General features: G+C 38.4%; 1 protein-coding gene and 1 long non-coding RNA gene across 3 annotated transcripts in view; one reads left to right on the forward strand and one right to left on the reverse strand.

The window, feature by feature from the left end:
• Window positions 1–525: 525 nt before the first annotated feature.
• LOC138067019 (uncharacterized) lies at window positions 526–18100 on the forward strand. The gene is made up of 3 exons (XR_011140693.1): window positions 526–621; window positions 17728–17798; window positions 17906–18100. It is a non-coding gene; the product is annotated as an uncharacterized lncRNA (long non-coding RNA).
• The window catches only part of SLAIN2 (SLAIN motif family member 2), a 35875-nt gene continuing 16796 nt past the window's right edge, over window positions 7050–26128 (reverse strand). Inside the window, exons 5-9 of one of the 2 annotated variants that reach the window (XM_068940973.1) lie at window positions 24934–25293; window positions 22374–22511; window positions 17079–17156; window positions 12140–12458; window positions 7050–10793 (exon numbers count right to left, since the gene is read on the reverse strand). In XM_068940973.1, coding sequence (XP_068797074.1) covers window positions 10727–10793; window positions 12140–12458; window positions 17079–17156; window positions 22374–22511; window positions 24934–25293 — 962 coding nt within the window. In that variant the 3' untranslated portion in view covers window positions 7050–10726. The remainder of the gene's footprint in view (window positions 10794–12139; window positions 12459–17078; window positions 17157–22373; window positions 22512–24933; window positions 25294–26128) is intronic. The other variant, XM_068940974.1, reaches the window with a different exon arrangement.

Raw genomic sequence — 26128 nt, forward strand, 5'->3', positions numbered from 1 at the left:
GGAGGATCATGTCACAACACTGTATCCTTGCATTTGAGAATAAGGTCTTTAGGAAATGAGGATGGACAAGGACCCTCACTCTGTTGTCTTTGTCTAGCACCTAGCATTTTGGGACCTAGTTTTGACAAGGCTTCTTGGTTGTGAGTTTAGAGAAGAATCGGTTCGCCGTGCGAGGACCTTCTGCATTTCCTATGGGAACCAGCCACTCTGATCTCTCACTCTCCGTCCCCGGCGCGGGTCCTGCCCAGGGCTCCCTTACCTGGACGGCTTTGGGCAGGACTTGTGCCGGAGGGCTTCCCTTCTCTTTGCCAGATTACCGCTGGGTGGTGAGATACGTGTGTGAAGACGCAGATCACCAGCTAAGCTGTTCCCAGCCACTTTCTCGAACCTGATGCCCAAATCTGTTTTGATGTGGAAACCTCGAGAAGCCAGGCTGCGCAGGAGGGGAGAACGGTCCGTCCGTCCCGTTGCAGAGCACTGATGGCATCCTTTCGCCATGGCTGCTGTAGCCTCCGAGCTGACAGTCTCTGTGCCACCCGGGCTCCTACCCCATAGTTTCACAGTCACACAACGACTGTCAGAGCTGGTGGCTCATCGCTGCGCTGGTGTTGCCCAAGGGAGGTAGGTCAGCTGTGTCCTAGCACTGTTACCCGCAGGCGGACCTGTAGTGGGAATGAGAAAAGGCTGTACTTCTTAAGTAATTCATGCCAGCTGTATGAATTGGTCAATATAAGCTCTTTTTTTTTACATCCTGCAGTCCTGAGCTTATGCTGCATGATGCTAAACTTGTAATTAATAAACCCAAACCAGAAGGAAACTGTTTATCACATATTAAATATTTCAGGAGATTTGAATCCACCTGACGCTGACCTAAGTTGGACGGGGTATTTCAGACCCTGTGATGTGTATGAAACAGAAAAAGGAAACGGTCCTTGTCCCAAATCTTAAAATCTAGTCAACAAGACTAAAATACCAACCATGGTAGTTCAGCAGTCATTTATAACATCTGGTATGGTCTGTCATTTCTAAGAATTGACGGTGAGGTGCAGGAAGAGATATTCAAAATTGTATCTATCTTTTCTCTTGGATAAGACACCCGCTGGGTGAGAGGTGATTTTTATGGCCTGCCATACACTGCTGTAGAGTCCCTCAGAACTGAGCTTTCCTGGCATAAATGAAGCTGTTAAATTCATTCAGGACGTTCTGATGAATATGGACAACTTTGCATTAATTCATGAAGATGCTGTGAATTGAACTATATGTAGCTTTGAAGTGAAGACTACAGAGAAAGCAAGAACACCCTCTAGTGTTGGGATTATGGAGACATACTGCCTGACATAATAGATCCAAAAAAAGAAAAAAAGAAAAAAAGGAAAAATATATTTATAAGACAAAAAAAGCATGAAAGAAAGACAGGAAACTAGAAGAGCTAAAACCAGTGCATAAATGAGTTAGTTACAAATGTAATCTACCTGTTCTAAGTTTAACATCAACGTTATTATTAGTACTGCTAAACCATGTTTGATAAACAAAATAACTCCTTAATAAAGTAACGCACTTCTAGATTAAATAATTTTAGTATATTTAATCCACTGAACACTAATAAAATTATGATTATAAAAGCAGTTAAACTGAGGAATATGTGAAGGTGACTAAGAAATGTAAAGCAGAAAAGGTCGAGGGAGGTGATCCTGCCCCTCTCCTCAGCCCTGGGGAGGCCTCACCTGGAGTACTGCGTCCAGTTCTGGGCTCTCCAGCACAAGAGAGACACGGCACTACTGGAGAGAGTCCAGCGGAGGGCTACGAAGATGCTGAAGGGCCTGGAGCACCTCTCCTCTGAAGCAAGGCTGAGAGAGCTGGGCCTGTTCAGTCTGGAGAAGAGAAGACCGAGAGGGGATCTCATCAATGGATACAAGTATCTGGGGGGGGGTGGTGTCAAGAGGATGGGGCCAGACGCTTCTCCGTGGCGCCCAGGGACAGGACAAGAAGCAACGGGCATAAACTGAACCACAGGCAGTTCCCCCTGAACATGAGGAAAACTTCTTGCCTGTGAGGGTGACAGAGCACTGGAAGAGGTTGCCCAGAGAGGTGGTGGAGTCTCCTTCCCTGGAGAGAAATTCAAAACCCGTCTGGATGCAATCCTGGGCAATATGCTCTAGGTGACCCTGCTTGAGCAGGGAGGTTGGACTACATGATCTCCAGAGGTCCCTTCCAACCTCAACCGTTCTGTGATTCTGTGATTCTGGGAAAAGGAAGACAATGGTGTACTGCCTGGAAAAAAGGGATATTTGGGTCTGGAATGAGGTTATTGGTGGACAGATTTCAGTGAATTGCTTTGGTAATTGATGTTATTTAATTAGCATCAAAATGAGGAGGATGCAGAAAGTGGGAATGGGCTGATAAAGAGAATCTGCTAAGGACGAAAACTGGAGAGGCGTTGACAGCATGGGAGGAGAGCACAAAGAAGTTGCATGGGATGGGGGTGTTAGAAATGGGCTGAAACAGGGTACAATACCAACTGCAAAGTTATGTGTGTGTTTAGAGACCTACTTTTTTTTATACTCTAGTTCTACAACTGAGGCACTCAGCCCAGACGTGGGAGCTCTGAGTTCAAGTCTCATCTTTGTTGAGGTGGACAAAACAAAGGTTAGAAATCAGTAGCCCCCATTATGCAGCAGCAAGCCCTGACTGGTAGGCTGTACATTGTCTGGGAATGGACGCGGAGTGCTCTCCAGGTTTCCTACTGCCAAGGGGCCGTTAGGCAAGAGGCTTGGTGTTGCTGGCCAGTGAGCGAGCGTGTGCTTGCACATGAAGCTGCGTTTTGGTGGCTTGGGCATTTGTTTGCAAACTAGTTCTAGCCCCTGCTCCACTCAAAACTCTAGTAATTTATACTGGACTACATATTTTCATGTGGAGAGAAATTCTAAGGGTATGAAGACCTCCAGACAGTTAAATCCCGGCATGCTGCTCAGGAGAAAGTAGGCTGAATTTGCCAGAGCTTAGCAGAGCATTATGCACTCCCCAAGTCTGCTTTACTCCTGAATGAGAGGCCTGCGCTAGACTTGGATGCTTTACCATATGCATATTTTCAATCAAATCACTTTTAACAATCCTGCAGTATGTTTCTGTACCTTGGAATATAGCCTGGGCAATACCAGTCAAGCCGAGTTCGTCTGATCCTGAATGAATGGCAGTGTAAATGCCTCTACTAAGTCTTTGTTGTTTTTTTTAAAAGGGGGGGGGGAAATCCATCAACTCTTGACATTTACAATAGATGTTATCTGCTGTGTGACATTTGGTCCTATAAATTGAGGTCTACCAAATGTCTATTCTTAACTTATCCCACTGTCATAGACAAGCTGTGCTATGAATAGCTGACCCTTTTCTCTAAATAGCAGAGCACCTGCTCCTTTCTCCTCGCACGCAAGCTATGAAAAGGCTGCTGAGTGTTTCGTTGATGAGGAGGAGGACTCTTTCCCCACCAAGAAAATAAGTGAAGTGTCATCAAAAGTGCATGGCAGAGCTGGGAACTGAATGACTTTTTGCATTGTGATGTTTGGTCCCACAGCTGTTCAGCAGGGCTGTGTGCTTGTGCCCTGGCAGTCTAGGCGGAGAGGCAGCAGTAGCTGCAACAGCTGATACCACTCTGCATTTGCACCCTCAGCAAGGAGTTTCTGGCTAGCAGCTGTGGCTGGGTGCACCATCACGAGGTCTCTGCTGTGGGTCAGGCCAAGGTAGGCTGTGCGACCTGCTCCAGCCAGCAAGCTGAGGCAGAGCCTGGGGCGTCTACTCTGGCCTGCTGTCCTGTGGGCGAGCGAGACAGCGGTGATGCCATGCTGCTGCCGCCGACGTCCACGCACTTCTTAGATGGAAGAGAGTCAGAACAAGGTCCTCATAATTCTCTTGAAGACAAGGTGGGTCAAGCAGCACTACTACTGGTTTCCTCGGGCTTTCCTGGGTGTCCTGCAGCACAGTGGATGAACAGGAACGATATAACCTTGCTCTAGGCTCGGTGCTTGGGTGAATGACATTAGAGAGGCATAGACAACCACAGATCTGAGAGATTAGAGGTTAAGAGAGGAACTGGGTGAAGAGCAGGGAGTTTGTCTGATCCTCTCGGAAGGGCAGCAGGTGCTTCAATAACATTTCATTTCTGAAGGAGGTAAAAGAGGAATCCATTAAGATGTCACACATTATTCTTGTCCTGCCAATCTTCATAAAGACAAACAACTCTGAAAAAGAGCAATTATATAGTGTTTCTCTAACTTGGCATTCACCAGCTTCAATCAGCTAGAAGTGCAGCTGACCTTGCCGTCTGCCCTGAATAGGGTGCAAACCAAACGCCTTGTAATGCAGAGCGTGGGCCATCTTTGCTTTCTCCCGTCAGCATTTTGGCAGCCATCTGCAGTACACAAAGTGCAGAAGCAGCCACGAAATGATACTGTAATATTAACTGTGGTAAATGAAAGGGAGGTGAATAAGGATCAGTCATGTAACCAAGCTTTTGTAGTTGGATGTGCAGCTTTGTTTACTCATAATAGCTGAAGGGAAACAAAACACTAGTTTAGGCGGAGCGTCCCAAGGCAGCCGGGGGAGACTGCTAAGCACTACAGCAAGGGCAGCAGTGCGGGTGTCAGAGCAGAGGCCACACAGTCCAGCCCAGCAGCTGCCTGCTGACCGTGGCCAAGACCAGGTGCCCATGGAAAAGCACAAGGATGGTGAAAGCCCCGAGTGCCCCCTTCCACCCATGCTCCCAGCTGCCAGTACAGTATGACTCAAACATTTCTTATTCATATACACAACTTCCAACAGTTAAGAGCAACATAGAGTTTCAACTCAAGGCATTGCTGATCTACTCTCATTTCAATAACCACATATTTGGAGCGGGGTTGGGGCGGGGGGGACAGTGTCCTTTTTCATCTTCCTTTAACTACAGCATTTTTATAAAAAAAAAAAAAAGAAAAAAGAAAAAAGAAAACCATCATGGGCCACCAATGTTTTTGAAGCTGTTAACTGACCTTCTTACAGAAAGAAACTAGTTGAACTGCTCTATGAATGCGCTTTCCCTGAAAGCAGAAAAGCAAGCTCATGCAGATGATGACAGAAAAGTATACTACCCAACTCCACCAAATATTTTTAGTAGGACAGTATCTATGCCATACTGAAGATGATATTTTCAAAAATGAGTTATCATTTACATGAGAAATAACTCAATTCCAGTTTTATCAATTCACATATTTGTGCACTGTGCAACAAAGCTTGAAAAACATGTTAGAGCAAGATAATTGTCTTCCAAATTGTCTTTTAAGTTGAAAAAGCTAGGATGTCAGTTATTTGCCTGGTTCGACTCATAAGTTGTTGCTGGAGGAACACAGAAGTAGCTTGTTCTCGGAGGGCTTCTTTGAGTGGCTAGAAAGCCCACGTGCTGGGTGAAGGGAGCAGTTTGTTTGCAGTCTGACAGAGTTGTTTATACTAGTGGTGCTTTTAAACAGCGTCTCAGTATCCAACCTCATAGCCAGGTTGCGAAAAGTTGCAGTTTTGGCCAGCGTCTCAGGGAATGGGAGAGAAGACGAATCCATAGCTTGTATTCTGCATGTTGTGCTGGGTTAGTGGGGATGGCCACTGCGCTCTCCTTCGCAGTAAGGCACATATACCACTCATACCCAATACGCTTGGTTTTTTGAACGTCACTTGGTGTAGCTGACAACAGATGTAAGCTTTTGGGGAGACTTTTAATGAAGCGAAGAAGGCTAAGCACACTAGGAGAGAAGGCATCACAAACCATCCTCTTGTAGGCTTTTTATTTGTAAAATATGAGTCCATTTTCTTTTGGAAACTGCATGCAGAATCGCAGTCTTTCCAGCATGTTCTGGCCAAGGAGCTTCTAAAGCTAACTGCATTTCTAAGACCTGTGTTTTTTTTTTTTTTTTTTTCCACCCCTCTCGTAAATCACTATTTTTAACTAGTGTCCATGACATCATTAAGTGGAAAAATCACTTTGCTGGTAGGGATTCATTTTAGCTAGCTGTTCCTTTAATCCTGCCAAAGACCTGTAACTGAGTTTTATCTATGCAACTACGTTTTGTGTCCTCTAAGTGGACACAAAAGAGGACAGTGTTAAACAGTGGGACTGGAGGGACTCAGCACATCAACTTTCTCCTCTTCCTGAAACAAGACTGTGGATATGCTACCTGTAGGTGTCAGTCCTGTACTAAAAAATGGCCAATACTCAAGTCAAGCAGCTGAAGGGTTGTGTGTGTGTGTGTGTGTCTGTGTCTGTGTTTTAATTAAAGCAATCTCACTTAATAGTTGTTTTACTTTAAAAGTCAAAAATTATCCAAGTTTACCCTGTCTCCACAGAGCAAAAGAGGCAGAACTCAAGATGCATTGTTATCATATGTAACAAGCTTTTCACAATATCTGTTTTTCTTTCATTCTCAGTAATACTGAGATTAAAGAATTAGTTTCAAATGATCAAAGCTGGGTGCTCCTCAGCTAGCCCAAGACTTCAGCAGCAGAAGCAGCCTTCTGCCTCCTTAACTTCATATGTTCATCACTTATTTTTCTTCACCGTTGCAATCAGACTCATAGACAGTAATACACTATCAAATAAAATACGACCTAGAACTTCTATTCCAAAACTAAAGGAACTGTCATATTTTCTCTCAAAATAAGAGAACTGCTGAAACAAGCTTTTCTGTCTCAAGTCGTGGTATACCATGATGCTAACAATAAATAACAGTTTCACATAGAAGAGTTTGTTACAGAAATTTGCTAAAAGAGAATCAGGAAAGGCTATTGAATTGCCTGTGCTTTTGATGCTGCTCTTTATTTTCAGGGTAGGGGGAGAAGGGAAGAAAACTGTTTGGTTGCTGAACTAAAATAAAAATCAGGAGGGAAGGGGGAGTGGATCAGATTTTATATGTGAAGCCAGCTCTATATGAGTAGGTCAGCTAGACAGGGTGAAATGTTTTTATCGGCAGACTTAATTACTAAATAGGGGACTACACTAGAATAAATAAATAATATATAATAAATTGGATAAATAATTAACAGTGAACCTCAGTGGTTAAATTTTATTAAATACATTTAACAGTAACACATCAAACAGACGTAAACTTAGTTTAACTATATTAATGCCAACATGATAAAAAGATGGTATTCACATTAGAGAAACAGGCTTACCATATCTGTCACATCTCAGCTATTGTTACAAAATTGTTACGTAGCACTATAATGACCTGAATTAAAAAAAAAAAAAAACTGCAAAGAGCTTGTTAGTCATTCCACTCATCTTACTCAAAGTGTTCTAAATTTCAGAACTGTGAAGTTTGATTCTTTGCAACCTACTGCAGTGGTACAATAGATAAGCAATAAATTAGCTTTAATACAAAGGCAGTAGTTTGATGATTCAATCAATGTGTGGCAGAACATGCAGACTGTTGCATGTGTTGCTCTGTAGCAAAATGCAGACTACAGAAAGTTCCCAAGTTCAAAACAGACTTCTTGTATGCATGTGAGTCAAAACAGGCAACAGAAAAGAATATAGCAGTAAAAGCATAAAACATTGCTTGGAAGAAGATGCACATATAAAGCAATGGCTAAGAAGAGTGGTTGGCCACACACTGCTCTCAAAAAAATATTCAAAGCTCTTGTTATCCATCAAAAGATATAGTCATTCATATTTGAAACAGACAGAACTTACACTGAACAGTTCAAGGAAGGCTTACTAGCTACAGTATTACGTTGCTCAGTTATCTGTGTAAGAACGAATACCAGAGTTTTCAAAATGAAAAAATTCTTTCATTCGATGGTTTGAAGTGAGTACAAATTCTGTAAAAATGAAAGGCTGACCATGTACCAGAGATTTGACCCTAATACAGTGTTAGACTCAATTTATGAATTGCAGGGGGCAGTAACTGATCTTGCTAACTACTGGAACACTGAAACTGCAGGTAAGTAAATAAGGTTACGAATTTAGGTCTAGGATTTGGCAGTTTGACACAGTTCTTAAAAACAAAACAATAGATCTTCTAAAATTCTAAAGGCTTTTAAAAACCCGTTTGTTATAAAAATAATGACCCAGGAAGTGTTTTATGGTAAGAATATTTTATATATATATTTTACACTTTTAACACTTACAAAAACATTCAAACACAAAAAAATTAAATAACTTTGGAAGCAGAACAAGTCTTTCTGCCTACACACATACAACAATTCCGAGCTGTTGGCACAAAAAGTAATCCACATTCATAAAACCCTTACTACTATATCAAACATAAGTTAAGTAAATCATAGGCACTAGTTTATCAAATCCATATTTCCACACTTCTGCAGTATATCTCTAAACACGGAGCCCCACAGTTTCCTGATATCAATAAACTGGTAATGCACAAAGGCTTTCTAGTAAACAGACAGTTTCTCTTTTCAGGAAGTTGTTAACTATGTTTCAGGGGGAGTAGAAGAGCAGAGAAAAGAACGCTTATAGAAGTTAAGCTCAACTTATTCTCCAAGTGATGAATTACTTAACTTAAGGAAACACAATAATTTGATGCAGCCATGGTAAAACCCCAGTATCTTCATCTAAACTAACTTTCCAAATTTAAAAGTTAATTAAGTGTTTAAAAGAATCCACCAATTAAAATCTTCCTCTTTTCAATGACGACTGCAGCATTGCTTTGTAAAATGCTGAAACGTTAAAATTTGGACTTCAATGAGAATAGGTATGTTTGATCTAGTCCTCTCTTCTGCTTAGTAGTTACACGAGATATTTACTAACTGATCTCCATTATCTGTGCCAGAAAACGGCACAAGGCTAGATTAGTGGTATGTACTGGTCTAGTGGTAGAAGGTAGGATTTTTACCCCTGCTGAAATCTTATTGAATTACAGTATATTTGATACCCTGACTTCAAAGTCTCAGCACAGATCTCAGTTTGGAGTGTGAAGTCATTAGTCAATCCAAAGTCTGCCTACAGCTGCTTGAGTAATTAGAGCTGCAAACTAGTCTCCTCTCCTTCCTATTTGGCTTCTTCCAACTCAAGTAGTATTGCATGGCTTTTCATCCAGGAATACGTTAATGCTGGCCTAAAATTCAAGTGCTAGAATTTCAGGATTAGTAATCCTCTTAGTGGTGGGAATCAAAGCACACCAGCAGTTCACAACTTTGATGGCAATGGGGCTGAAGGCTACCTACCGTCCAATCCAACTTTTAGTGTTTGTCAGTCATTGCACAAAGTACACCCATTCACGTCCTGTTACTTCATCAACTGTACATCCAAAATACTAAAAAAAGCTTCAAACAAAATCCCTTCCATTTAACTCTTCCCACCCAATACGTTACAAATGTTTGCGTGACATCTTCCGAAACAGAAAGCAATTGTTCAAATGCTAATTATATGAATGAGCTCTTCTGACCAAGATGTGAATGTTAGAATATGTCAGAGCCACCAGAGGAATTTAATAGTTTGTAAACAGATGTAGCAGGTTTCATACTCTGTTACCAGTAACGTAAGATACACATACGTAAGGCAAAGTACATATTTAAACACACTTACATGGGCAATAGCTTCTGTAAAAATATTTACAATTTAAAATAAACCAATTTAAGAAATGGATGAAAGTAAAAAAATAGGATACAGAAAACTCCCTCATACCATGGAATATCACCTAAATGAATATCATTTGGCATAAAGAGTACAACTCATTACCTTGGAATTTGTATGTTACAAGTGCATAGTTGTGTTTCCTTCTCGTTAACTATCAGCATTTACAGTTGTGTTCCAGGCTGTAAGCATAGTGGTATGGTATTAGAACAAATTAATAGTACTACTTGCTCTTCGCTTTCTAAGGAAACCTGCTATAAAAAAAAAAGTTTTCTCCAAATAGCAAGCCATGTGTTAAAAATGTGGCTACAATAGCAAAGGCCATCTTTCCTGAGCAAGGAATTTAAGGTTCAGAAAGATTGTACAACTGATACTAAGCCCTTTTGGCAATCGAACTCATAAGAGCACGTAAAACTGATATGTCAAATCAGCATAGGAAAGATGCAATTTATACTATTGCATTTGTGTATGTCTGCTACATTCAAACTTTACTGATTTAAAAAAAAAAAAAAAAGCCATAAAGCCATGACTACTATTTACTGTTCTGCTTAATCCTCCAGAATAACTTCTGATTCTTTCTGAAGGATGTACGTACCACTTTCCCCAACAAGAATCTTATACAATTGTTAAAATCAATGTTCCACTAGCACTGTAGCATTCTGCAATCAGACTATTAGTTCTGATTAATTTAGTCTTGTTTCAATCGTACATATTCACCACTCTCTCTGCTGAATTAAAACAGACTGAAGTTTTGGACAACGTAAGTTGGCTGTTATACTTGCTGTTTTTCAAGATGGGCATTTCTTTGGCATTCGTAAGGTTTTTGCCCAGACATCGGCCACTGTCATAAATGCTCAAATTGATAACACTTTTAGCAAGCAAGGAAAAAAAACCCAACAGAACTGATAGCAATTTCATGTAAAAGCGATTGTATGATCACCAAACATCTGATGTTAGATGTCATTAAAGTGCTGCTTTATAATCTCTGCCAGTTTGTGCTAATTAGAGACAGAGAGGTCTGAGATTTTTACAAATCCCAAAAGTCACATCTGAACAGTCTGTATAATCAAGCTGTTTTTTAGCCTGGTGAGGAAATATCCATGAGCACTGGAACTTTGCAGCTCAGTAGCAGCCATCTTTCCAACTCTCATCTTTCATGTTGCCATACGTTTTGGGAGCAGGTAATGATCTAAAACAAAATGAGATTTATTTCAGTTTCATACTAAAATGCTCAAGTCTCCATCCACAATACCTAGGAACCTAAGAAGCATTTTCAGTTTAAGGTTTAATGTTTTACTATATGTTGATAAAATTAACTTCAGCGTCAGAAAAATATCATCATAAATGAACAGAAAACTTCTTGTTATTGTACTCTAGGAGAATACAAGTTTAATCAGCTGACATTTAGAAATAGGCCATTTTTTCAGTGATGTATGAACAGGGAAATTCTTGTTTAAAGTATTACATTTTGCTTATGTCAAAGTCTTCACAAAGTTTACAGATACTGCATTATTAAATTGTGTGCCTAAACTTTCCAAAAAAATAGCTGTGTATATTTAGTAAGTGAAACTCTTTACTGTAAGACTGGTTGTGATTAGGGCAACGATACTTCACTAGTATCAAGAACTTCCTGTCAAAAGAACTGCTTTATATTACACTAAGTTTCAGATTCAGACACAGTGCAAGACAGTCAATACTGTGACAGTCATTTGTCATTCCCAAAACTCGTTACAGAACGGAACTCCTCCACTTTGTTATTTATGCCTGTTTCATCCAGTCTGTGATGCTGGAGACCAACGGTTTATCCTTTTGTTTAAGGCGATTCTTACTGTTCCTTACGGATGACTGCTTCCTTTGTCAGCTGGCTTTCACATGACACCCTCAGTGAAAACCTACATTAGCAATGCATCCAATGGCATTAGGAGCACATACTCTAAATTTATGCACTGCTTCCTTCTGATTCTCCTGAAGACAAACCGTCTGTGCAGCCTTTCCATTTAATACTAAGTCTCTTGTGCTTGTTTTCCAAAACACTCTGACATTAAGCAACTTCCACAGCTGGATGCTAACACAGAGGTGGTATTTGAGTTGAAAATTTTGTTTTGTCCTATGACTTAACTGTTCTGATCTTTATGTTAAGTTTAAAAAAAGCTGTGGATGCCTCCTCTGCTCTTAATATCTCTTCTTAAAGTTTCTTGTTGTACAAGAAGAGAAGCTGTTCTACTGTGGTGCCACCGCTTGACATCTGGATTACAAAAGGCACTTAAATAGTTCTGACTTTAGTACATGTTACTCAGCAGGATAAATGAATTTTCACCTGCCAGCTACATTTCGATGACTTTTTAAACTCTCAGTTTTGTTCCGAATTTGTTTTGGAAACATGGGTAAATACTTCACATGGACATCTCCATTTCCATTGTTTCTAAAGACCTTGAGACCAAAAAAGAACTACAAGAAGCAGCAGCACAAATGTACAGGGTACGAAATTCATTTAAAAAAAACTTCACATTAAGATGGCCTCGGTCATATACTCACCTGCGAACAGGCTGTGCAAGTTTGCTGCGAGGCACTGGGATGCCCCCAGTAGAAGGGGCACTGGGTCTGGGCAAACCACTCCTCATCCCTGCCGTCCCTGCTGGTCTGGTAAGAGTAGTACTGTTAATACTGTTGGCAGGGCTTGGCAAGCCTGAACTCTGAGCTGCAAGAGGCCCTGGTGAAGAACTACTGTGTGTCAGCTGTGCAGCTTCTGGAGAAGCAACAGAACCAGGTCCATGGTTACTAAATGCTTTCACTGGTTGTCGGAGAGCTAGGGGAGACGGTGCTGCAGGTGAGCGGAATTTACTTGGAGAAGGTACTGGAAAATAAAATACAGAAGTTACTTTCAACCTGAAATTACAGTGTAACTGATAAATCAAAAACAGGAAGCGACTTTATGTGAAAATTCAAACAATATGGAATGTATAATGAAATACAGCCAATCAAGCAGCAATGAGAAACAGGAATTCAGATGTCCTCTTTGTCATGTGTTTTTGATATCATAACTCTAACACTCCATTTGCTTACTCTGAGTGTTTACCTGGATTTAGAAGTAGTAATAGTAAGCCTCTAACCATTATATAAGACCGATAAGTTAAAAAAAGAGGTGAACGAATTTGTTCAGAAGAAATTTAGCTTTTTAAGACACATGTGAACCAAATTCCCATTCCTGAAATTTTCCGTGTTCAAGAATATAGGATTCTAGTGTGTTAAAGTGCATATTAGCCTTCAATGATGAAACTGTCAGAGAGCAGGGCATCTTAATGTTTCCTTTATGCTTTTCTTTTTAACCAAATCCATTTAATTAAGATCAGCTAATGATATGATCAAGTTCAAAAATTATTATCTGAAGGGGAAAAAAAACAGGGCCAGCCAGCCCCCAACCCCAAAGAGGTTAAAATACTAGGCTATAAAGCTATGAACCTCAAACCAGGCAACTATGACAATTTACAGCCTTCTTCTTACAATCATTATCTGCATTATCAGTATCACTAACGCCTGAATTCAAATACTTTTTATCAAAGTTAGTGTGTAACATGCAGACTTTTAACAAGCCCTTTCTGGGAAAGCTTATATGCTAGTGAAAATCCATTTACAGGTTTAGTCTTACTATGCAGCACATCATGCAAGCCCTGAATACAAGATGTATATACAAATGTACTCCATTAACAACTTCTTTTGAACAGTATGTCTATTTTTCTCAATGCTATTAATGTAATAGTAAGAGGTCTTATTTTATACCTAGGAATTAACTTCTGATTTTTATTAGACAGCTAGCAATGAACAACAGAACTGATCATCATAGCAAGATACTGACAAAAAGTAATGCTAAAGCTTAAGCACTTTTCTTCAGGAGTAACAGAAATGTTTTCAAAATATGCATAATGTATCACTAAACAGAATACTTAAACTAATCCATCTTCTTAATACTTAAACAAAATGTCACCAGCTTTTCAAACCGATTAGGGTGAGATTCAGGAACAGCTGACACTGGGCAATCAATTCAATCAGGAAAATACATAAAATTAGATTTACATTTAGTGAACTTGCATGAACTATTATTTTCTCCATTGAATAAATTTATTTACGCAGAGACCAAAGTTGAGTTCTCTGACAGATGCTGTAACAGAAGTGATGGTCCTTCACAAAGCTTTTACTATTATTTTGAAAGCTAGATCCACTAATAATGAAAAGAGTAGTAATGACAGGAACATGAGACCCCAAATGTGGTACAGGAGAAGTGTTCAGGTTGTGTTTTGAAGTCATTCCTGATAGGGCATACGGAGGAAGTTTAATAGGTGCTTTGTTACAGATGCAAATCTTGAGGGATTGAATGACTTTCTGGATCACCCAAGAGGGCCTTTCCACAGAGAAGCAGCGATACCAAACACAGCTTGAAGCCGCTCAAGTGAAAAGTTGACAAAACAGGTGATAGAAATGTCAACAATACATGACAGTTGGTAAGCAGTGAGGAGAATAAATAAAAACCCTTAAAATAAAAAGCTTGGGGTCAAGCCAGAGGATGGATTAAGGAAAGCATTAATAGCAGAATGACTGGACAAGAACAGCAGCAAAGTTCTAGTAGGATTAAGACAGATTACATATTAGAGGTTTTTGAAATGTGACATTGCCTGCAACACTAGTGTAATTGAATCTGTAGAATTTCCAAGTGATTCTACAGTTTAAACATAGGGAGCTTTTATCATTGTACTTCCCATTATTACACCTGCTGGAACTCACATATAACGTCATGTTAGCAACGGAGCTGCAGAACAATACTAGTATATAAAAACTGAAGACACTTTACCTCTGGGCCTGCTAAGGGCTTAGTACACTCTTAGAGGCACAATGGGGGAAAAGGTTTTAGATACAGAACATAATCAATGGAAAGTTAGAACGGAACAAAGTTTGTTATATTCCAGTGAAAGCAAGTATCCAGTAAATTAGGCCTCTCCGTTCTCCAGTGTTCTCTTGACCATATTTTACCAGACTTCCAACTTGAACTGTCAGTTCATAAAATGTTTCCTGTCAACACAGCATTGCAGGCATTTCTGAGAGCTGTATTCATTCTTTGACAGAAAAGAATGAATTGTCTTCTAATGAGCTGTGATCGCCAAAGCAGTCTACATGATGCAGTCACTGGCAAACTGCCTCGTAATTCTGTTCTACACATAAAGAATTCTGTCTTAGAATAGTTTTGGATATTTAATAAAACTCACTTTGGTCTATTTAACATGTAAGACGGGATCACAAGGAATGAGATATTGCCCTCGTCAAAGTCTATCCATTATTTTATTCCCATGCGCAGTACTGAGCTGATAGCTTTTAATAAAAATATGTAGTGATTGTGTTTAACAACATTACATAACTCCATCTCCTTAGAGACTAAACAACTAGAATCAGGTATAATTAATATCTCTGTCAATAATAAAAATGTATGGAATTGTGCAGTGATGACATTTGGATTTCCCACCCTCTCAGAGCACCGTCCTTGACTGTAGCCAGGGTGATCCTCACCTGACAAAGTAGGATGCTTTGAGGCTACAGATGCCTGGATTGCATCCCAAAGCCAGCTGCTGCACACTGATTTGACCACTTTTCCAAAAACAGAATTGATTCTGATATAGTTTTTAAATCATACCCATCATTATGAGATGGTTCAGACTGATGGGAAAGAACAGATGAGATCAGACAATGGGAATCAATAGGCTGTTCTGTTATCTGACTGATACTAGATTGCTACATAAGCCTCAACGAATCTGTTACAGTGAGGTGGAGAATTTGTTATGTGAATGTATTTTGGACTCTTTTACAGAAGATGGTAAAAAAATGCCAAACTTTTTGCGTGAAGGTTTTAATTTATGTAACGAACAGCATTTTAAGGAACTAAAATGCCCATTTTTTTCAGTCACTTACCCTTTTGAAACAAAAGTTGTTTTTCATATTGCATAATGCTTCTATAACCATAAGACTCTCAGATCAGACACAAGAAAATAAAGACACCAAGGACTATAAAACAGCAATTAACTGAAAAAGTCATGCTGGGTTCTCATTCCCAATGACAGCAACTAGAAACAGGAACGTGCAACTGGCAGGGCAGCGCACTCAGTTCTTAATTCTCTAGGGTTTAATAAAATTTTACAGATAATATCAACTCAAAGACAAGTTGCTTTCTGCACAGGTTTCAACAGCTCCGAACTAGACCATCAAGCTAGAAAGTTTTCTAGACATCCTGATGAAGACAAAGACACAGCCACTGGAGAGGCAGCACAGCAAGCTTTGTGCAGGAACAGAGATGGCAGCCTTACCCCAAAGCAGAACACTGAGGGAACTTTTTCCATTGGCTAAGAAATATTTTGAAGACTGTTAGAGACTTCTGCTTAGCCCTGTTAACCTGTTTCAAGGTCATTATGTTTTGTTATTTAAGGGAAAGACAAGAAAGTAAAACTTCCTACACGGAATAAAGTTGACTAAAGTCAGCACTGTTAAACCAGTGACAGAAAACACATACGTTCTGTGGTCCACTTTCAGTATCTACGTGAAGGATTCCTGTAATCCTTCATCTAGTATACATATAGCTTATAAATTAGTGATAAGCGAAACATGATCTTAAAAATGAGATCTTCTACGTTTTAGCAGACAACAGGACTAACTATACGTAAAACCAAAAACATGAACTTGCTTTGTCTCGCTAGTGAAACAGAGGTCATGTATCATGTATGAGGCTGCCAGAATTTAATTAAAAATCAGTTAAAATTTGTTTGATTGGATTAGAGACTCAATTATTTCATTTTCTTCTCAAAAGGAAATGAACTTCAGCCATTAGTAACCTGGAATATTACATACAAGAGTCTCCAATTCCTTGACAAAAAAATATAAATCTAAATTATGCTGTATCTGAGGGATAATCTTCGAGTTTTGAGAGGAAAAGGGAAAACACAAGCAGGTATACGTGTGTGTATAACTCAAGTTGACATTCTAGGATAATCTTCTCAAGGATTTTCTCTTGTTTCTAGCATAGAGTAAAGGATATTTTCACTTGCCCGAGTATTTTTCCAAATCAGAGAAAGAACAATTTTTGTTGAGTTTTACAAACCGTAGGTTACAATCAAAAATATTCCTATCCAAATACAGCCTTATTGAATATGGCTTCAAAAATCTGCTTTTCTGATCCAAGCTTCTTGATTCATTCTAGAAGTCACCAGTCCTTGGATTTTATATTAATATCATGTTTAATACTTTTTTTTTTTTGTAATGATGCAGGGCTGTGTTTTAATATTCAGATAAAAAAGTTATGTACTCTGATACAGCAAGGTCCACTCACTTAATCTTTACATGCAACAGTGTTTTTATTAATCTAGAATGTGCAAGATTTAACATAGGTGAACAATTATCTGAGATTTGCTGGAGCTTTATAAGAGGTCGTTAAGTTAATTACCTCCTTTTGTAGATGGAGTTTGAAGAAACTGTTTGGTTTTGAAGGCAGCACGAGGCAAATTTTTCTGCCTTTGCAGAGCTGTTGAAAGACAAGAAGCATTATATTTGTCTAGAAAGATAAGAAAACTAAATTTACTGGGAATTTCAGAATTGCATCTGCTTGTGAAAGCATCAAGGAACAGAGTGAGTGAAATACATAACAGTTTTCAAAACTGTTATGACTCTGGAAGAGAAGGGTTCTTTTTTTTTTAATGGTGCTTGCTCTTATTGGCAAAGAGTTACAAAAGGAGCGTGTCAGAAATTTTGCAGTGCAAAATGCGCAGATTCTGCAGGAGTAAAGAAGCTTCTTGCAGGGCAAAAAACCCAGAAAGGCAAAAAAAATTAATATACCAAAGGGAGAACAAGCCACCCAGCAAACATGCCACAGCAATATGAGTGCAAGATTAGGTAAAAAGATGAAAACTAAGCTGTCAGATTTGACCTAGCAAGACTAAACTTTTCATTTGAAAGCAGTTTTCAAAACAATTATTCTAATACTGTACAAAAGCACAAATCCTAGTCTAAAAGTGATCACTATATAAAAACAAGTTACATTTTGCAGTTATGCATACTTAAGCAATTTTAAGAGGTTTCTGTGCTTTTCCCAAAAGGTATACAAAAAGAACTCAAACTTAACATGAAAAGACACAAAACCCAAGATTATCAGCTGCCAGCATGAACGGTACGCCAAAAACTGTTTGTTTTTTTTTTCATTGTTCCTGTGCCCTGCCTTTTTTCTAGCAATGTTCAATGACTGATACTGCCTTGAAATGACCTTACTGCCTACAGATTTCCAAGAGAGAAGCCAGTAACCCAAGAGCTGCGGAAACTTGGCAAAGAGAGAATTACCTATGGCCAGAAGGAATGCATGAATTCAGCGTATTTTCATTGCAGTGTATTTAAGGCGGGAGGAAAGAAAGTTGTCAATGAAATAAAGCCTTGCCTTCACAAAGGCTTGTACAAATAAACATCTCTGCTCACCTCAGCGTATAGAATTTATGCCAGCATAAAACTGATAGCACTAGTAAGGCTTATTTCCATAGTGAGAGGGAAGAAAGATGGGGGACAGCTATGTAATAAAGTAAAGTAAAGATCTTTATCTTCCCCTGCATATGGAAGCAAAGTAATCCTAACACAAATTGGTGAATATTGTAATAAAGAAGGTAGGAGGAGGAGCAGTTAGAATCACATATTAGTTAGTCCTTATTTTCTAAACTTGATATATTGCCACCACTATTCCCATCCTTCAGTAAGCGCAAAATTCACAATAATTTGTGAACTACAAAAGGATTGCATCATGTTTTATCTTCATCCTGAAAACACGACTAGGTCTATTAACCTATTAATTAACAAAAAAACTATTTTCAATAAATATCAAAAAGGAAATAAGCGTTTATAAAAATGATACAGTGTTGCCTCTCGCCTATTAAGAGCAAAAATTATTTTTTCTACCAACTAGATTGCAATGGCAAAAGAAGTATGAGGCAATATACAGTTCTGACTCAACTTCTGGCATGCGGTCTTGCTATAAACTTCTTTCTAAGGCATGCCCATAAGCAGTCGATTAAACACCGTAAGCTGTTTAAAAATGAGCACAATTTCTAAATCAGTTTTCTTAAAGGAATTTAGTGAGGCAGACCACTGGCCACAGTGTTTCTGCCCACAAGTATTCCATAATACCATTTTTTTACTGAATCAGTGTTTTTGTTTTACCGCATAAAATCAAGAACAGCTTTTTCCTTCATATATATGATCATGAATTTAGTTTGCTCTAATTCATTCAGTTAGATTTAAATATGCTACTGTATATGGCACTAAGTTTCTTCCCCCATTACTATTTACATTATTTGCAAGTCAGAGAAGTGGGATGATATGGAAACGATTTCAAATATATGTATCGAATTCCTGCCTTCTCAATGGAGACTCCAGGAAAGTTCTTGATCGCTACATAATTTTGTTAACTACATTACTGAAAAGAACTTTGGACAGTGCAATTAGAATAATGCCGAGAAAACATGCATTTTATAAGATAAGCGTGGAGTGCAATGATGCCACACTATTTGCTGCTCTAGAACTGCTTCGTATACTACTATGTTACCTGTCACCAATGGTGCATGCTTAAAGTATAATACTGAATAAATGTAGTTAACGCTTACTTCAGATCAACCAAACTTGAATACTCGCTTTCCTCAAATATACCCTTCCTTCTACTCTGAACCTGCTAAGCAGCTATCTCTTGGAAAACACACTACAGTTACTTTACTGATAGATCGAACAATCAACAGCTTACCTTTCTGACCAAGTATTATATTTAACTCTGCTTTAGGATTTCACATCCCTGTGCTAACAGGGCTAGGTAAGTGAGAAAGCATTGCACACTCAGTCCACTGCAAAGCATATAGCACCTATGTGGAAACCAACTTAGAACTTCTACAGCTTTGCATAATCTACGTGGCAGAGGACCTACATAGAACAGTCTTCCCACAGACGAAACACTTGAAGGTTTAGAATAAAGATACCTATTCCTTGGAGAACACAAGTCAAGTATTACTGTATCTTCCCATCCTTTAAGGTGAAATATTTAATAGCTTTTTACACAAAAATTCTTTTCTGCATAACAGCGTGGAGAACCAGAGATACATGAAAAGTTTAATAGTTACAACTAATGTGTAATTCACTCCTTTTTAAACAGATATTCTATTATAAATCATCAATAGCTGCTCACAGTAAATATTTCTGTGGTACACTGTGTAGTAAATGAAATCATTTTTAAAGAAAATTTAGATTTTTCACCAAATTAGAGCTTAAAACTTAAAACAGCAAATGTCTTCACATTTTACAGTTGTATTTCTAAATATATAATAATTTAAATATTTTCCCTCTGCTCTTTATGTAACCGTAAGAGGAGTTGCCTATTCAGAAACTTACTGGATTCCTAACTCATTTCTGTATGCCAGCACCCATAGCAAGTTCAGTATTGCAGCCACAGCAAATGTGCAAGTAAATTATGAACAGCAGATCTTTGACAAGGAGAAAAGTAGTGACTTTGGGTGGCAAGCCAGCATCCTTGCAAAGGTAAGCTCATGCAAAACTAGCAGGTACATGGAGGAAGCTTTCAATCCCAAGACCCAGAAGTCATTGCCACAGAAAAAAAAATTTGCTGCAGTTTAACAGTGCTTTGTGCAAGGTGAGAAAATATAAAACCAATGAAACAAAAAGTGTACAATACAAAAGATAAAATTCTAGAAACGTTTATACAATATACAGTTTTGCAGATTTTTTTTTAAATCCAGACTAAGCAAAGATACTTACTTCATTGACTTCATACACAAACCGTTTTACGATTGTCAATAGCAAGACTCTGACAAACATCTGTAAGAGCAGGGAAACTGTAAAAGCTAGAAATCTGGCCTTTATTAATGATATTTAACTTACATTTAAATGTAAGTTGTTCTATAGTAGTTCACATTTGGGGAAAAATTCACACAAAAGGCAAGCAAATTTACCTAATAATTTCCATGTTTCTCAATCCATCCACTAATTAAAAAAACCTATATATGTATAAAACATAAGTCACACTACATTGGCTCCTTCAGTGAACTCACTCACTAAATATTGAATATTCAGACTTCTGCTGCCTAATCTTCCTATGAGGTTTCACTATGAATATACCGCTAGAATTGGAAATAGCATTCTGGCCAAGTAAAATGCCCTCTGTGCTTTTTCCTTCCAGTACACTCAATTTTAAAACCCCAAATAAAATCTCTATGGGTTTTTAGGAAATAATTTTTGCTTCACTGTCTTTCACATGAGTTTAATCATTTATTCTTCCCATCACAGAAGTAATGCAGTTGGAGAGCTGCTATCCAACTGCTATAAACGCATTACAGTTTGATAAGCCTATCTAAGAGGTGGCAGCCCTACGTTTGTACTACACATGTGCACTTAAAATTATAAATCCCACCTTCTGAGCATCCGTGAATAGCAGAAGGGGGCAGGGTGAACGGATGCTGAAGTAACCCATGTGAACGATCACAAGGTCACACTAGCTTCTTTGGCTACAGCATTGCACACTTGGGTCTGACTGTCCATATGACCATTATATCCAGTCTGAGGCACTACAAAGATAGAAATCTTATACTTTTTGCAATGGCCGGTATTCTTTAGTCTGCTTTTAACTGTATTTTTTGCTGTATTTTTAACTTTTTTTTTGTTATATTAATACACTGTTCTAAAGGACTAGTTAGCGAGGACAACTACATATGCCAGTATGCCTTTACTGATCAATGGGTAAAAAATTAGTTTCATTCACAAGTATTACTTCACATTTCCTGTCAAATATTTAGAACATTGATGAACTTTTATCATAGAACTTTTCTAGTTCAAGGTTCTACATATAATAATACTCATAACGCATTCCTCCCTTGAAAATGTTGCACAAGCTTATGATCAAATCTGAAACTTTTAAAAAAAAAAAAGTGGTCAGGAAACATTTAAACAACATGAACTGTCAATACTAACATATAAAGAAGCACTGAATATAAATATTTAAAAACTTCATTTGCTTTGGCTTTTTTTTTTTTTTTTTTAAATAAGATCAGGTAACTGTTTTAAGACCTGCAAGATTAGCAACATTCTGATATTAGCAGTTCACTGCTGGACAGCCACTAACCCAACGCTGGGCTAATTTGTTTCATGGGACTCAGTTTCGCGCAAATGTTTACTGAGAGATACAGACACTTGAAAAAAAAAGTCTGCATTTGAATATATAATTTCCAGGTGACAAAACAAAGGAAGAGAAGAAACTGCAAACAAGAGTTAGACTTGCTTGAATGACTTCAGATCAGCTCTCTGCTTAAAAAATAAAAAATCCTCTAAAAAGTAGAAAGTTTTTGTAGCCTGACAATAAATTTCATCAGTAAAAAGCATTATACTTTCTGTAAATCAAAAAAAAAAGAAAATAAATGGCTTCTGAAATGTCTAACTCCAGTGTTTTTATACTCTGGATAGTACTTTTACACATGCTTTTAAGAAACTATTCATGATACTTTTGTAAGAGAACAGACATACCTCAATATACTCAATACTTGATTTCTCTACCAAACAATAAACAGTTTTTCAGATAGATGCAATTAAAAGCCAAGACTAGCATCTCCAGTGTGGCACGCGGTGTTTCTCTTCGCTATGAAACTGGACAACAGCTCGGTACCATCACTTAATTCTGAAATGCACACTGAGTGTCACTAAAGGTACTTACTGGCTGAGGCTTGAGGTTGAATGCGAGGTATTCCTCCATTTGGCACTTGGAAGTTTGAGTCACTTCTGCTGTTTTTCACAGATTCAGCTTGGATGTTAGAGGTCCTGGATAAGTTTGGAAGACTACGCCTTAATTTTTCTATATGAAACAATACAGAGATACATGTGATCTGATTCAAGAGACAGTTCATACAGTTCAACATAGTCAAATCCAAAATATAAGTGACACAAATGTAACTACGTAAAACTACACTGCGAAGTAAAGCATATTTTGTTACATTACAGCTCAGAATATCTTGAATTTGAGTTCTACATTATTTTCACATATATCATCGATACAATATTTATTTTAAAAAGCAGTAACGTGCAATTTTTACCTGCAGTGAAAAAAGTCAAGCATGCAGCATTTTGCAATTGAAGATTTCTAGATTATGAGATAATCTAGATTATATCTAGATTTTGCTTCTCTGGGTTTTGTACTCTGGTTACGTGAACTGAATAGGCAAACATAATTTGCAGTTTTGCATACTTTTGGAAGTCTTTACCTGGAAAGCTATTTAAAACATAAATTACATGCCTGAAGATTAAAAACAGATAATAGTTCTTTGAATTAGTTTTCAAGACTACCCAATCCCATTATCAGCACGTGATACAACAAAGAATGGGCACCCATTTGGAAAGAAACTCTCAACAACAGCATTTCCTAACTACAGGAGTGTCCAATTATGCTTTATATTTCATGTATGACTTGACTATCTATTCAGCTAATACTGGCTTTTTAAGGAGCTTCTAAAATTTGTACCATTGCCTGCAGGATATAAAATTAAGTCACTGAACTTCTGTCAAGTCTAATGATGCTCTGTACATCTCCAGCCCACGGAGAACTGGGTTGATGATATACTTTGAATAGGAGAGGGGAGCAGACGGCTTGTCAGGACGAGCGGCCAACCTAATTCAGAAGAGGGATGCAGGGAAGAAGTGCTCTAATCACGCACAAGCACTAACGATGAAAAAAAGAAATAAGAGTCTTCCTAGGCTGAGTAGTCCTACAAGTGTACTTTCTTCACTTAGTTGGTAGCTTGCATCGCATTTGGTAGCGTCTTGACCATCCACATTTCCCTCTAACCACTCTAGTGTAAAAAAAAAAAAAAAAAAAAAATCCAAAGAACACCTCACTGGCTCTTGGTGTATCAACCCTTTGAATATCCAAGCAACATCCAGCTGTGCAAAAACCACTACAAGAGAATTCCTTGAAGTGTTTCAGAAACACATGATCACACGCTGCATTTTGATCCCTCTGGTATGTTGGACACTAGCTTTTGGTACCCTGCCTGTCCTAGGATATTTCTGGTATAGCTTATCTAGCATGCATTAAGACTTTCATGAACCCTAGAATGAGAAAGGAATTTTCAACTAAATTACAATATAATTCATTAGCTTTTGTGTTGCATGTTTTCCTATGTATCTAAAATTTCTGCAAACCACTGTTACTGTATGACTTATGCTAGTCCTTATAAATATATTCTTGATTAGCTTGTTAAAGCTGCAGGATCAGCTTCCCTAAAAGTTTTAATCCAGCACACTGATTCCCCTGACTAACATTTTCTTAGTCAGTGAAATTCTGTAACCTCACTATCATAGTGGGAAAAAAATCCAACAGAAAACAAACTGTTAAAAAATGCATTTCTACATCATTTCTCCTGCAGACACTATATTCAGCTTACCTGAAAAATTAAAAAATAAGGTGAATTATTAATATCTAAATGTATATTATTTCTAAATTTAATATCTGTTATAATTCAAGATTATACTTGCCACACAACAATTACATTTCTTAAAATGGTAACACGCATGTGAAATTTCAGCCCAATTAAAGAGTTTATGCTGGCTCGTTACTAGGACAAAGTACATTCAAGAAGCAAAATCATATCAGAACTACGTCATCTTGTTCCTTGACGGTATAGTACAAGTTTCCTGCATTTTTTTTGTTGTGCAGCAGTTTGCATAGCTTTGTTTTATCTAAAATATCCAACAGAGGCATGACTTAAGTACTAATACTTTTAAGACTGCGCTCATGGTCAACGAATTCACAGCCCTACGCTGCCATAAGAAAGTATTCAGCTATCTCAAACTCGGCAATCACAGTCCTGTGTAAATTGCCACAACATGCTATTCTCAGCTGACCACAGTTTTCTCTCTGTATTTTTTTCTGTCATCTGCATGGTGTGACCCTACTCGTGAATGATGGTTTTGCTTATGCTCTTACACTGCTTTATTCTCATACTATTATAGTAGGAATCGGTTACACAAAACTTAACTACACCCAGAGTGACAGGATAACATCTAGAATAAAGTTGATGCCTACTGACTCATCTGACTGTAAGGACTCCACAGCAAAACTTATATGCTGCTTGCTCTGCTTTTTCCTAAACAACTCAGAAATTAAACATCGATGTTACACAAGCAAATAGTTTTAGCCCTGCGCACTGAATAGAATTCTATACAGAAACTATCCAACTACTTTAGTACTTGCATAATGAATTTGAGACAGAGCTTTTTACCTTCACTTTTGACATTGCTAGTCTGTAAATCTGTAGGATGGCCTTGAAGTGAAAGACGAGGTTGCTGTAAACGGCTAATCATAGGTTGGGGAGATACTCTACTGTACTCTATGCTTCGAGCAGGTGATCGGGAACGAGGTGAATTCCTTGGAGATTGTTTTGGTGAAGGCCAGGGAGAGCTGCGAGGTGATGGTGAGAACCTGTTAACAGCAGGGTGCACTGTGTGATGTGTGCCATCTTCTTCATCTTCTAAACTCTGTGCATCAAGCTCCTGATCACTGAACGTGCCTCGTCTTGTAGAATTGCAAGAAGAACCCGAACTACGTCGAGAAGTAGTTGCTGCATACTCTTGCCGGAGGCCTGGCAACAACGAGAACATTGTTTACCTGTTTACAGCATACAAACAGTGCAAACTAGAGACAGTGCACACAAGTGCCTACCCAGTTCTCGAACACACATTTGATTCATCCTAATTCCTTTTATTTGAGGCATTAAATTAATTCCAGATTAGTATCCAAGAAAGTTATCTACTGGCTGATAATCTCTGTTAGTAGGCAAGCTCATTCCTTTTCCTGCTAGAGCAATTATGAGTATAGTTGTGTTCTCTACCTGACCCTCCCTTTTCTGACCCTCAAAACTCACAGTACAGGCCACATCTTAATTTTGATATAATGTGACATCCTGTAACAACTACTTTAGCAAATGTTACCAAAATGCTACACGAGTAGCTATCCCTAGAGAAATTAGAGTTCAATTATATAATTAAAAGTACTACAACTTTTTTCAGTCTTGGAGGAGCCAAAAGATAGACAAGGACTCAACTAAACCTGAATCAAAAGAAACTACTATAATAGTGCTTTTCACATCTCTTCTTCGCTCTATTGACTTTACATTTTTGTGACTTAAATAATGGTTTAAGCATTGATGTCAACAAGACTTGATTACTTTGGGGAAGCACCCACGTCCAGAGAAGACCATTAATAACAGTCCAGCCTAACAACCATCCTTTTAGCATACAGTATACGCGATAAGTTCACACTCTCTCTAGCATTTCTTTTGTCCTTTGTTCCTACAGGACACTTCCACATAGCAACCTCCTCTCCTTAACTTGGAGATAAAAGTCCTTAGCCAGTCCTTCTCAGCAGAATTAAACTTGTACGTTCATATTACAGTCTGTACCTCTATCCCCTTCCTG

This window comes from Struthio camelus, chromosome 4 (assembly GCF_040807025.1).
Source record: "Struthio camelus isolate bStrCam1 chromosome 4, bStrCam1.hap1, whole genome shotgun sequence".
Taxonomy (NCBI): domain Eukaryota; kingdom Metazoa; phylum Chordata; class Aves; order Struthioniformes; family Struthionidae; genus Struthio; species Struthio camelus.